The sequence below is a fragment of the Alligator mississippiensis genome, chromosome 15, assembly GCF_030867095.1.
Source record: "Alligator mississippiensis isolate rAllMis1 chromosome 15, rAllMis1, whole genome shotgun sequence".
Lineage (NCBI taxonomy): Eukaryota > Metazoa > Chordata > Crocodylia > Alligatoridae > Alligator > Alligator mississippiensis.
This window is the reverse complement of record NC_081838.1, coordinates 30,618,982-30,631,856: the sequence shown is the minus strand read 5'-3', so window position 1 is coordinate 30,631,856 and position 12,875 is coordinate 30,618,982. Positions and strand designations below refer to the sequence as shown.

At 56.4% G+C, this 12,875-nt stretch overlaps 1 protein-coding gene across 1 annotated transcript; it reads left to right on the top strand.

Moving 5' to 3' along the window:
* The first annotated feature begins 4,136 nt into the window (after positions 1 to 4,136).
* LOC132245804 (B-cell receptor CD22-like) lies at positions 4,137 to 12,842 on the top strand. Its single transcript, XM_059718785.1, has 11 exons — positions 4,137 to 4,269; positions 4,981 to 5,079; positions 5,520 to 5,861; positions 6,098 to 6,343; positions 6,579 to 6,851; positions 7,500 to 7,748; positions 8,193 to 8,289; positions 9,822 to 9,876; positions 10,215 to 10,365; positions 11,125 to 11,175; positions 11,918 to 12,842. The coding sequence occupies exons 2-11, from the start codon at positions 5,016 to 5,018 to the stop codon at positions 11,926 to 11,928; spliced, it is 1,539 nt and encodes a 512-aa protein (XP_059574768.1). The 5' UTR covers positions 4,137 to 4,269; positions 4,981 to 5,015; the 3' UTR covers positions 11,929 to 12,842.
* The last annotated feature ends 33 nt before the right edge of the window (positions 12,843 to 12,875 follow it).

The window sequence follows — 12,875 nt, the reverse complement described above, 5'->3', positions numbered from 1 at the left end:
TGGGCCCCTATTTGTACTTGCTGGAGCCTTGTACGGTCGGCTTCAGTCACACTGAGGGCTCCTCGGGCCACCACCCGCTGTAGCACCTGTTCCAGTCGAAGAAGCGATGAGGAAACAGCCTCGCCCTTGCGCTGGAAAGTGCTGAGCAGTTCATAATAGGCCACTCCGCCTGGGTGGATCGTCCGAACACATCTCGCAGTGTCTGGAGGCGCTGGTGAGTGGTAATGCTGGGCTGCTGGAGCTTGGCTGTCCTGATTACCCCAAATGCCGGTTCTCGCAGCACATCCAAAAGATGACGACATTTTTCTTCGTCTGGTATTTGCCATGTCACGAGAGTCTCTTGTACATGGGCAGCCCAGGATTCAAATCCCTCCTCTCCGGTGGGGACTGGGAGGTTCCCAGAAAAGTTTCTTAGTCTTTTATATGCAGCCCAGTCATTGGAGGAGCTGGTCACCTCCTTAAGGACCTGCTGCATAGCCACAACCCATTCCTGGGTGATCCTGGGTGAGGCTGTTACCCCACTGGTTCCAGGGAGTTCCCTGGCATCGTCTCTTTCTGGTGCCTGGGGCATGTTTTCTCCTCGCTTGACTCTATAGGGGTATAGAGCACTTCACAAAATTAAGCTCCTGCCAATAAAATCCCGGACAAGCCCCCAAAATGTAGCCTGGGTGTACATGGGTTTGTACTTCCCTCTCCAATTGAGGGAATTATTGGCAGGGCAGTGTGCTGTGGAGGGACACAACAGCCCAATGGCCACCTCCATCCCCTATAGAATCAGATCCAGTCAATCAATTACTTAACTATATACAGATTTATGATCACAACAAAACCATTAAAGGATAAGGACATATATATAATCTATGTACAAGGTTACAAAACAATAAACCCTATAATATATATATAGGACCTAATATATATATAGGATTGGTAGATGGGCTCCACCAATCAAAAGAGCAGGATCTCAAGCCTGGGTTTCAACCCAGGCTCTGAAAGATGAGCCTGCTACGTACAGAGAAACCAAGAATGGAAGGACATTTTTACAAACTCTTTAGTATAAATGAATTGGGATGTGAATTCGGCATTTCAGTGACGGGGCTTTCACAGGGCACTGGTGCAGGTGTGAGCTCTGGAATGGCACAGGAAGTAGGATTTCTCTTCCATTGGGAAATGCAGTGATTTTGTTTTGTTTTGACACTTGATGATCTTCCAAGAATGGAAAATTTCACTTCTTTTTCCCTCCTGGCTTCTCCGTTTGTATGAAATTGAGGTTAAAAGAAAAAAATTAATTTCCAAATTAGAACTGAAAATGTTCTCTTCTAAATATGAGTATATGTTATTATAGCAGCAGGATGTTGGATGCCCTGACCCCCCTGCTTTGCCTATGGCAGGCTTGGGTGTGATGTCTTTTGTTGTGTGAGGGTCGATGGTGTTTTTACTAAAATTTACTAACTAATGGATCTGGGTAGAACGTGGTTTGTACAGGGCTGATCTTGCCTTAGGTAAGGGGGCTGAACTAGTTGTAACCTCTGGCAGGTCCCTTCTAGCCCCTATTCTCCAAGTCACAAAAAAACCCATACATGTAAACCATAACATGGTGAAATCACAAAAAAGGGCAATTTTCATCACATGCACAAGAAGGCTAAGGGCACCCAGGGCTGCACTGGTAGGAGCATTGCCAGCAGATCCACAGAAGTGATTCTTCCCCTCACTTCAGCACTGGTGAGGCCCTTCTGGACTCCAGTGTCCAGCTGTGGGATTGAAGAGAGTCCAGCGGAGGGCAAGAAAGAAGGTTCAGGGGCTGGGGAGCTGGACGGGTGAGGAGAGGCTGTGAGAAATGCACTTATTTAGTCTGGAGGAGAGAAGACTGAGGGGGGATGTAATAGCAGCCATTAATTGCAAGTGCGGTTGCAAAGAGGATGGAGCTGGACTATTCTCAGTGCTGGCAGATGCCAGAACAAAAAGCAATGGGCTCAAGCTGCAGCAAGGAAAGTTGAGGTTGGATATTAGGAGAAACTTTAATGACAAGGGTAGTAAGGCACTACCCAAAGAGGTGATGGAAACTCCATCCTTGGAGGTTTTGGAGCCCTGGGTAGCTGAAGCCTTGGCTGGGATGATGTAGCTGGAGCTGGTCTTGCTTGAAGCAGGGGGCTGGACTAGATGAGACCTCCTGAGCTCCCCTCTGACCCTCATTTGCATAGATTTCATAGACATTAGGGCTGGAAGGGACCTCGGAAGATCATCGAGTCCAGCCCCCCGCCCAATGGGCAAGAACTCAGCTGGGGTCAAAGGATCCCAGCAAGATAAATGTCCAAATGCTTCTTGAAAGTGTCCAGAGTAGGTGCTTGCACCACCTCTGGTGGCAGTCTGTTTCAGGACTTGGGGGGTCAAACAGTAAAGAAGTTTTTCCTTATGTCCAGCCTGAAATGTTCTTGGAGGAGTTTATGACCATTGGACCTTGCCATCTCCTGGGGTGCCCTGGTGAACAGGTGTTCCCCCAGATCCTGATGCACACCCCTTGTGTACTTATAGGCTGCTAGCAAGTCACCCCTGATCTGTGCTTCTCCAGGCTGAAGAGTCCCATAGCTCTCAGCCTCTCTTCATAAGGCCTCTTCTCATGCCCTCTGATCATGTGCATGGCTCTCCTCTTTCAAGCTTCTCTACATCCTTCCTAAATTGTGGAGCCCAGAATTGAATGCAGTACTTCAGCTGCAGCCTCACTGAGGCCAATACAGCAGGAGGCTGACATCTTGCTTGAGATGCATCAGTAGATGCAAGCCAGAGTTTTGTTCACTTTGCCAGCTGTGGTGTTGCATTGGTGGCTCATGTTCATCTTGTGGTCAGTCATGACCCCCAAGTCTCTTTTGGTCATGGTGCTAGCAAGCATAGCATTGCTGAGTCTATAAGTATGATGCAGGTTTTTATTCCTGAGGTGGAGTACCTTGCATTTCTCTGTATTGAATGCCATCAGGTTTTCATTTGCCCACTTTGCAAGCCTATTGAGGTTGGCCTGGATCACCAGCCTATCCTCAAGTGTGGAGACTCTTCCCCAAATTTTGGCGTCATTAGCAAACTTGGCCAGTTTGCTTTTGACATGAGTGTCCAGATCATATATGAAGACATTAAAGAGTACAGGTCCAACAACAGAGCCTTGCGGGACAACACTAGTCACTGAGTCACTAGTCACTAGTTTTCCATAATTCTGTGCTCTCAGGGCTCTTCAAGGAGCAGCCCTGGCTACTATCCTCTCCTACTGCCCCAGTGTGGACGTGGCCCTGTAGATTTAGCCCCTCAAGTCAGCGTGGGGGTATAGAAGAGGCATTTGGTGGGGCATGGGCTTGTCTTGGGGTCCCTGGGGGCTGCAGGTTGGGAATGAGGGGCACGACTAGGGCTAACAGGACAGGCAGCTGCAGGTTGGGAGTGAGGGACACCAGCGGGGCTGGGCGGGGGCAGGGGGCTGTGGGTCAGGAGTGAGGGGCACCTGCAGGACTTGGGGTTGGGGATGTGTGTTGGCAGTGAGTGGCACTGGTGTGGGGGGTGGGGGAGCGCGGCAGGGGGAGGAAGGAGTGGACAAAGAACAGAAGGAAAGAGAGAGAGAGAATGGCGGAACGAGTGGCCTGCCGGGGAGGGGTGCGAAGGGGGTAGAGAAAAAGTGTGTGTGTGTGTGTCCCAGGTGCCTGGGTTCCATATGTGTGTGTCCATCTCAGACACCTGGGTTCCATGTATGCAAGTGTGTGTCCACACCGGACACCAAGATCCATGTGTGTGTCCCGGACACCTGGGCTCCATGCGTGCATGTGTGTACCTAGCCAGGGTGGGTCTGGCTTTGGGGCTTTACTTGTAGGTGTGTGTCTGGAGACTATTGACAGACCACAATGCACCAGGCTGAAACCCAATTAAGGGCTGCTGCTTCGTTAGGCCTGTTGTCGCTAGAGGCTTCCAGGCTCCTGTTTCCTTTCACTGGCTCTGGTACGGGGGTGCAGGTTGTGTGTGTGTGTGTAATGGGGCCAGGAGAGAACGCAGGCATCCGGGCTCCCAGCCCCCACTCTCCTCCCAGAGTTGCAGAGCACCCAGGCGGCCGGGCGTGTGCTCTAACCACTGGCCCTCCCAGCTGCCACCTCAGGGGTGTGGCCTATTGCAGCCTTTCCTGCCCCGAGTCACAGTGCAGGGTGCACAGTGCTGGGCGCAGCTGGGAGGGGTCCTCTGCCTGGAACCCCCCTGCCTGGTGGAGCCAGCGCCTGGACTGGGACAGGAGCCTGAGACCCAGGACAGGTAGGACCCTCAGCCAGGATTGGGGCCACCTGGGTGCCAGACAACCCTCCCCCCACCCCCCAGGGCTCCAGACACTTGGGATCTCTCTCTACCATGGGAGGGAAGGGGGGTCGGAGGGTTCAGAGCCGGGGGTGCAGGGAGCCCGGACACCCGGGTTCTCCAGAGGGGAGCCAGGTCTGGGGTAGCGCGAAGGATTTGGAGCCTGGAAACCCAGGTCCTCCTCATACCCCCAGTGCCACCGCCCAAAGGCAGGCTCTGAGCACAGTGGGGGGATGGGGATGCCGATGTGGGGCCCATATCATGAGGCTGGTGATAATATCTTGCTGTCACAAGGGAAAGAGGTGGAAGTGGTGACGGGGCTGTGGCTGGCAGCCAAGGGGGTGGGCACTGGGGGATGGCGCTGCTCCCTGGCCCCTGCATAGATCTTCAGTGTCCCCTTGGGACTCCAGGGGGCACTGGGCTGGGGGGAGCAAGGTGCGGGGGGCTCTAGAGGGCACTGTGCAGTAGCCAATGGGGCCGCCCAGGGGGTGCCAGGTTGGTATCAGTCCAGCTGGGGCTGCAGTGGCCAACGGGGACCACTAGGGGACATTAGACATGTTGCAATATCTCCGGTCTGGGGGGTACTAGGGGGTGCTGTGCTGGACCGTGGGGCGGGGAGAGGGGGGGCCTCTGGCCAGGTCCCAGCCCCTTCCCCAAATCTTGTGCCCTCAGCTGGAACCCTGTTCACTTCAGCTGCCCCTGCCCTGATGGCCTCCTGGCACTGGAACTACGTGGCCATGGTCCTGCTGACCCCCCTCGGCCTGCTGGGAGGTGAGTTGGGTGCCCGGAGGCCTGGGTTCCTTCTCCCTCTGTGGTCTGGGGGAGTTAGAGCTGGGGGGCTCTGGGAGCCTGGACACCTGGGTTCTCCCCTGGACCTGGACCTGGACCTGGACCTAGGTCAGCACCGTATGTAGACTCCTGGCAGCCCCGGGTGAACTTTTAGTATCATCTCCCTTTGCCAGGGATAATGATAATAATAATCAAACAACGGGGGAAAAATTACCATTTTCAGGCCCCTTTTCTATCCGGGCCCTGGGCCAGGATACTTGGGTTCTCCCCTGAACTCGGGACCTGGATACCAGGGTTCTCCACCAGACCTAATTCCTATGAGAATTAGGCTCCAGGAGATGGTGACCAGGGGATTTGGGCTTCTGGCTCTCTTGGGGGGAGGTTGCCCCGTGTCACATTCTGGCTGCTCTGCTTCCTGCCAGGTGCTGACCTTAAGGACTGGGTTGTGGCCCTCCCAAAAGACCCCATGGATGTGCAGGAGGGCTCCTGCGTGACCCTCGAGTGCAGCTACAACATCCCTCTGGGGAAGGACATTGGAGCTGTGTGCTGGAAGCAGAATAGAGTCATTATTGCTTATCACTCAGACAAGGCTTATGTTGATGCGGCCTTCAAAAACCGGACCTGGTCCTTCAGCAAACACCCGGGCAACTGCTCTCTGCAGCTCATGGGGCTGCGCCTAGGGGATCAGGGTACCTACCAGGTCTGCACTGGGAAAGGGAATGAAGAGTGGTGCAGCCCTGGGGCCGTGCAGCTCCGTGTGACTGGTAAGCAGGTCCCAACTGCCCCACTGGCCGCATCTGTGAGGGGAGGGCAGCCCCAGAGCTGGCTCTGTTACCTCCGGCCCACCAGCCCCGTCTCTGGCCTCCTCAACTATCCCAGAATTCAGTGCTGCTAATGGGATGGTCTGGGACAGTTGGGATGCATCTGGCCCTTGTGAGTTGCTCTGGAGACTGGATCCCCCCCAGGGCCCAGCCTGGCTCATGGGCATCTCTCCTCCCAGCCCACCCATGCCGTCCTAGCCTGAAGACACCACGGGGACAGGGGTCCCTCTCCTGCTCCGTGCAGCCTGACTGCCAGGGATCCCCTGTCTGGGACAAACGGGATGACCAGAGGATCCCGGCTGGGATGGGGAACAGCTCGCTGCAGGTGTCCCCATCCCAGCTGGGTCCTAACATGATGCTGAGCTGCCGGGTGGATGGACACAGAGACCAGTGCAGCCCTGAACAGAACCAGCCCCTACAACTAGGTGAGCTCTTCTATGAGGTCTCCCTCAGCCCAGGAACTTGGGCACCTGGTTTCTCTCCCACTCTGGGGGCTGTGGGGGTGAGTGCAGAGGGGCCTGGGACACCTGGGTTACCTGGGAAGGCAGTGGTGTTGGTGGGTTAGAGCACTGGGGCTCAGAGTCAAGGAACCAAGCTCCTTCGCTCTGAACCCAGCTTCAATGCCAGGCCCTGACCCCGGTCTTGGCCGCTCACCCCCAGGGAATCTGCACTTGAAGATCTTTCTCCCGGGGGCAAAGCAAGTGGTGAAGGAACATGACTATGTCACCATGCGCTGCTTGGATGCCACCCGGATCCCCGTGGCCAGGTACTTCTGGACGCATGGGGACAAGTGGCTGCAGGAAAGAGGGCAGAATTTGCACATCAGCGACACCAGCACTGCTCATGGAGGTGTCTACACTTGCAGCATCTGGGTCTCCGGCCCCGGGTGGGCGTTCCTGGTCTCCTCTGGCAACAAATCCATCACGGTTCATTGTGAGTGTTGGGAGCCCCTGAGCCCAGCTCGAGGTCCTATCCTACCTTGTCCCCACCGCAGCCGCCTTATGGCTACTCCAGAGCTCTTGGCAGTAAACCCTGAATTCAGTGAGTGCTGCTGGGACATTACCTGACTGACCTGGGGCTTTTCATGACCTCCTCAAGCTTGCCCCGGCTCTGACCAAGACCTGCCCTAGCTCTGACTGGGGCACTCTGGAGAGCAGTTCCTGCCCCCTGCTCCTGCCCTGGCCCAGCCTGGTTCTGTCCTGGACCCTCACCCTGTCCCATGTCTCCCCTCCACCCACCCTGTGCCCCCAAATCTGTGTCCATCCTGCCCGCTCTATAATGTTCCCCATGTCCCCATCTCTCCCTCGATGCCCCATGTGCCAGGGCTGCGGGAAACGAGGGGAGGAGAGGGGTGGAGGGCTGGGCTGTGTCTGCTCAGTGCCTTATGGGGAATCATCTTCCTCCCTGGGGCCAGCCACCTCCATAGTATCAGCAGAGAACATGATGAGTGCCACTGAAGGATTCACAGGACACATAAATGGACAGTGCCCAATAACTGTGCTCACAACACAGCAGAGAAGGGCACAAAACCAAGCTCTTCTAGACTCCTTTAAATGCTGTCTTCTCTCCTGCCTCTTACAGATGCCCCTAAGGGGGTTAACATCACGCCTCCGTCCCCATCCAAGCTGAGTGAAGGGGAGTATCTGATCTTAACCTGCCATTTCAACAGCAGCCTCCCCGAGGCGGTCACCTACAACTGGTACAAGGACAGCATGGAGTGGAAGGGGTCCCAGAAGATACTGAAGGTTGGAGCAAAGGATGCTGGGATATATCACTGTGTGGTGCAGAACGAGGTGGGGCCCACAGAGTCTTCCAGAATCACCATTCGGGGTAAGTGCCTGAGCTGGGCGCCCAGTGCGAGAGCAGGGGGATCTTTCTGGCTGCATCTTACAGAGGTTGAGAGCCACCTGGGTGCCTGGGGTCAGTGGGTGTGGGTGTGGGTGTGTGCGTGCGCGCGTACCCTGGACGCCTGGGTGCTGTCTGTATGTGTGGGATGGGCTGGGCTGGGCTGGCAGTGTGTCCCAGACACCGGGGGTGTGGGTGTGGGAATATGTGCCTTGAGACACCCCTGTCCCCTGCTAAGCAGGCCATCTCAGTTGCTCTTGAGTGTGCCCATCTGTGCCCGTCTAGGGGAGCAATCACCCTGCCCACCCACCTGTCCTAGCCCCCTCTACCACCCACCCACCCACGCCGGGGGAGAGTCTCCCTTCTCTCCTACCCTGGTGCAAAGCCGGGGTTTGCCAGCCCTCCCGCACCCTCCTTTCTCCCTTGCAGCCTCCTCCCAAGGGCTGGTTTCCGCTTTGGCCGCCGGCATCAGCGGTGCCGTGTTCCTGCTGCTTCTGCTGGGGCTGGGGCTGGCTCTGGCCTGCAGGTACTTGTGTTACACGGTGCGGGGCGGGGGTCCCGTCCTGCTCCGTCACCGTCGCCAGCAAAGGCACGTGCGCAGTGACCGCGCCCCGTGGCTGGGACGCCAGGAGGCAGAGGGTTCAACTAGGCTCGCCGCGGGGCGGGCGCTAAAGGGCTTTAAGGGGCTAACGGGGGCGGGGGGGGGGGTGAAAGGGGGTTGAAGACTGGAAGGGCTGAACGGGTTTTTGAGGGCTGAGATGGGGTTCAAAGGGGGTCAAATGTGTTTGTAAAGCCTTTAAAGGGGTCTGGAAGGGGTTGGGGAAGGGGCTTCGCAGGTTTAGACGGGTTTGAAGGCGTGGGATGGGCTGCAGTGAGCTTGTAAGGGGTTGAAGGGGGCGTGACGAGGGGCTGCACGGAGGCTGAAAGGCTCTGCCGTGGTCTCCGTGGGGCTTGCCAGCCCCGGGCACTGCTATTTAAAGGCTCATCAAGGGCTAGTAAGGTTTTCAGTGAAAGAGAATCTGCCCCTTCCCCAAAGCCCCTGTTTCCAGCTGGAACAGCATCAGGTTTGGGGTGTGTGCCGAGCAAAGGCGGCAGACGGGGAACCGGCGGGGCTGCCTGCGCCCTGCCCGGGCGGCGGGCGGCGGGCGGCGGCCGGACTACGCCTCCCACAATGCTCCAGCGCCGCGGCCCCGCGGTGCATCGTGGGAGATGTAGTCCCGCCGCGGCCGCCGCCGCCGCCGCCGGTTGCGTGCCGGCACGCGCGGGAGCCGGCCTCGCCGTGCGGGGAGCGCGACGGGGGCGAGGGTCGCGCTCAGTCGTGCTGGGCGGGGTGCGGCCGCCCGCGCCGAGCTGCTGCTGTGACGGGTTTGGGGCCAAGCCACCCCTCCTCTGGTGGCTTATAAGTAAGATCCCCACAGCCGGGGGGCGGGCATGGGGCTGTTTTGGCCCCGTTTTCTGCCCTGCCCCAGTTTTTATGTGAATTTGGGGCCTTTTTACATCACTTCAGTGGTGTAAGGAGGTTCCTAGGCTGAAGCACGAGGGTTTCTGCAGCATGCACTTGGTGCAGAGACAACCCCACCTGTTTCCAGCTGGAAACGGGCTGAGGTTATAGGTCAAAAGGGGCATTTTTAGAGGTCTCTTGGGGCAACAAGCAGATTTTGGGATCCTAGAAGCCTTTGGCCATTTTCTGGAGGGAAGAAATCTGATGAGAAAGCCTAGAAAGGATTGGTTTAGAAGGGAACACCGTTGGGGGCTTTTTTTTTCCAGCCACAAAAGGCAGATTTGGGAACATCAAAACCATTTTGGGCAAGGACGAAATAGGGTGAAAAAGCCCCCGGAAGGTTCACTTCCCGGTTTTCCATGCCAAATTACTGTAGTGTTTTGCCTGGAAGCAACTGCAAGTTTTTTTCCTGTATAACAGGGAGGAAATGAATGCTACTCATTAAAACAAGCATATGTTTTCAATCCAGGGGTGGGATTTGGGGTGATACCACCGAGCTCATGTGTTAGAGGGTTTTGTTCCTAGCCAAATACTTGTCGTCTGTTTTTTATGTGCAGGAAGAAATGGGGGAGAAAGCAAAGCAAGGCCACCATGGCAGGACGCTACAGCCCAGTGAGTGAAGGGGAAAGGCCGCAGCCGTCTCCCAGCTCCAAGAGGGGAGGGGTGTCTACAGGTTGGAGCAGGAGTGGTTGGGGGCCTGGACGCCTGGGGTCTCCCCCTGATCTCGGAGGGGAGCAGGGGGTAAAGTGCGTGAGAGTTGGGGGACAGAGAGCCCGGACACCTGGGGTCTCCCCCGACCTGGGATGCGGGGGGCACAGAGCCTGGACGCCTGGGGTCTCTCCTGAGCTCTGCAGTGTCCGGATGAGGGTGGTGTAGAGCCACAGGGCTGGATGCTCAGACTCCTGGTTTCCTGGGCTGCTGTGTCACCCTCCCCTTCTCCCCCGCCGCAGGCCCAGGTGGACGCCCCGATGTCAGAGCTGACGTACAAGAACATAGAGCAGTACGAGCCAGTTGATGCGGGTCCCCAGGATGCCCCTGAGCTGGGCAAGGAGCAGCTGGACATGGATACCCCCCCGAATCTTCCACAGCGCAGATGGGGAGGTAGTGTGCTAGTGCTCTCTGCTCAGGGGAATTGTGTTTTGGGGGGGCGGGGGAGGTGTCTCAGACACCTGGGGTTTGTGTGTGTGTGTGTGTGAGACCCAGATGCCTGGTTTGTATATACGTACATGTGTCAGGCACCTGGGCTTTGGGGGAGGTGGGGTGTGCATATATGCACTACAGATGCCTGGGTGCGGGGTGGTGGGGATGTATGGGACACCTGGGTTTTGCGGGGTGTGTCTTGGATGCCTGGGCGGGGGCGGAGTGTGAGAGACATGGTTCAAGGGGTGTGTGTGTGTTTTGGATGCCTGCATTCTCTTTGTGTGTGCATGCGTGTGCACGGGCATATGTTCCAGATGCCTGGGTTCTTTGTGAGTGTCCAAACATGCAGATGTGCGTGTGTGTGTTTGCACGTGTTCCAGGTGCCTGTGTTCTTTGTGTGTGTGTGTGAGTGTATGTTGAGGATGCCTTGATGGAGGTGAAAAAACATTGCCATTCTCTCACCCCCTGTCCATGACGGTGCTCCTGAATCAGGCCTGGATCACCACTCCCCCATGCCTCCAGCCCTTGGTCCTTAGACCACGCTGTGATGTCTCCCCTAGCCCCACAATCCCACTGCCTGCCTTCCTTCCTGTGCAGCTCCGCTGGCGGGGCGGGAACTGCAATGCTCCATAGCTCCCTAAGGGCTGGGTGGTGAAGGCCCTTCTCCACCCCTGCACCTACCCCAGTAACATGTCCCTGTCTCATTTCCCCCCTACCCAGCAGAGCCACAGGGAACAGCAAGGCAGCCAGCCCATGAAGACAGCCCCCAAGGTGAGCAGCTCGCTGGTACGTCCCAGGAGCCTGGGCGCCTGGGCTCCACCCCTGCTCTGGGAGGGGAAGTGGGGTGTGAGGGGGTGGGTAAGAGCAGGGGGCTGGGAGCCCAGATGCATGGGCTCTGTGCAGCTCTGGGAGGGGAGTGAGGACTTGGGGGTTAGAATGGGGAGCCCAAACACCTGGGTTCTCTCCCCAGCTCTGCCCTGATGTCACCCTGTTGGAGCACAATTGGGCCCTTTTAGCTTTCAGGCTGGACTAGGGTGAGCTCAGTGCCAGGGATGGGGTGGAAGGTGGGGGAGACATGAGCTGGCCTCTGTCCCTCCCCGAGCAGATGGACTGGACGCTAACACAGCTGGAGTGATGTCAGTCCCAGCTGGGGTGGGGTGGGGGCAGAGGGGATCGCAGCTCCATGCAGGGTATATCAGAGCTGCTAGGGCAGCAAAGACGTTTAATCCAGGACCTAGGGTTGCGAGGCACTGGCCCCAGTCCACCCCCCACCTCATGGTAGCACTGGCTTCTGCTGCTTGAGCTTGGGTTGGGGGGACAGGGGGGGAAGGTCTGGCAGCAGTAGTCAGGCTCTTTCCTTCTCCCAGTCCTCTCCCAGAGCTGACACTCTTCAGAGCAGAGCTGGGGAGGGATCCCAAGTGTCCTGGCTCCCAGCTCCTCATGCTGTAGCCCTGCCAGCCCGACCCATGGTGCTAGTCCCCAGCCTAATGCCCAGTGGCTTTTCCCCCCCTAGACCAACCCTGACAACGTCCAATACTCCACTGTCAAGATCCAACCAGCCCCGCAGAGCTGCACACCTGCCTCAGACCTTACCTGCGACTATGCCAACATCAAGCACTACACGTCAGCCGTGGGCAACCCCATCACCCCTAGTCCTGGCACCAGTCTCAGGAGTGGGGACTGGGGGTCACGGCCTGGGATCAGTGATGGGAGAGAAGATCAGTGGAGCTTTATGGGTGGAAGGGGCTATGTTGGCTGGAAGTTTTCTCCCCATTTCCTGAGTCCCATGGTCCATAGGGCATTGAATCTTGCTAATTAGGCTCTGTTATGAATTGATTGCCTTAAGCCTGGCTTCTCAGGACAGCTAAGTACAATGTACACAGCTTTGAACAAGGTGTGGAGTGTGGATAATGGTGTGTGATATAAGAAGCTTTAACGAGGCCTGAGTGGCGGGCTGGAGTATAGCAAATTTTTAATGAGCTGTGGACAGCTAAGCGACTTTGAATGAGGCATGCACTGGATGTTGGCACAAAATGTAATAATAAGCTTTAAAGAGGAGTGGATGGTGGGACCAAATACTGGGGTGCTTTAAGGAGGTATGGCTAAGCAGACACAAGAGGCTTTTAATGAAACGGAACATAATGTAACAAGCCTTAATGAGGTGTGGACAACTATTTCCCCACCCTTTGTCTGAAATTTCCATATGGAAATCCATGGCATTTGCTATTTGCATAATTGACCTACCTACCCATCTTCCCTGCAGGCCTCTGAAGTGGCTGAGATTTTAGCTGTTGTATAACGAGTAATGTGTATTTTACCCTGACTTGTATCCACCTTGGGTGGGTGTCTCTGAGTCCACCACTGTTCTCCCCTGTGTGATTCCTTGCTTTCAAATAAAGCTCTATCCTGCTCAGTTTGGGAAGAAAGAGAAGAAGAAATCAGTGTTTTTGTTGCCTGACACTGTGGAGGAT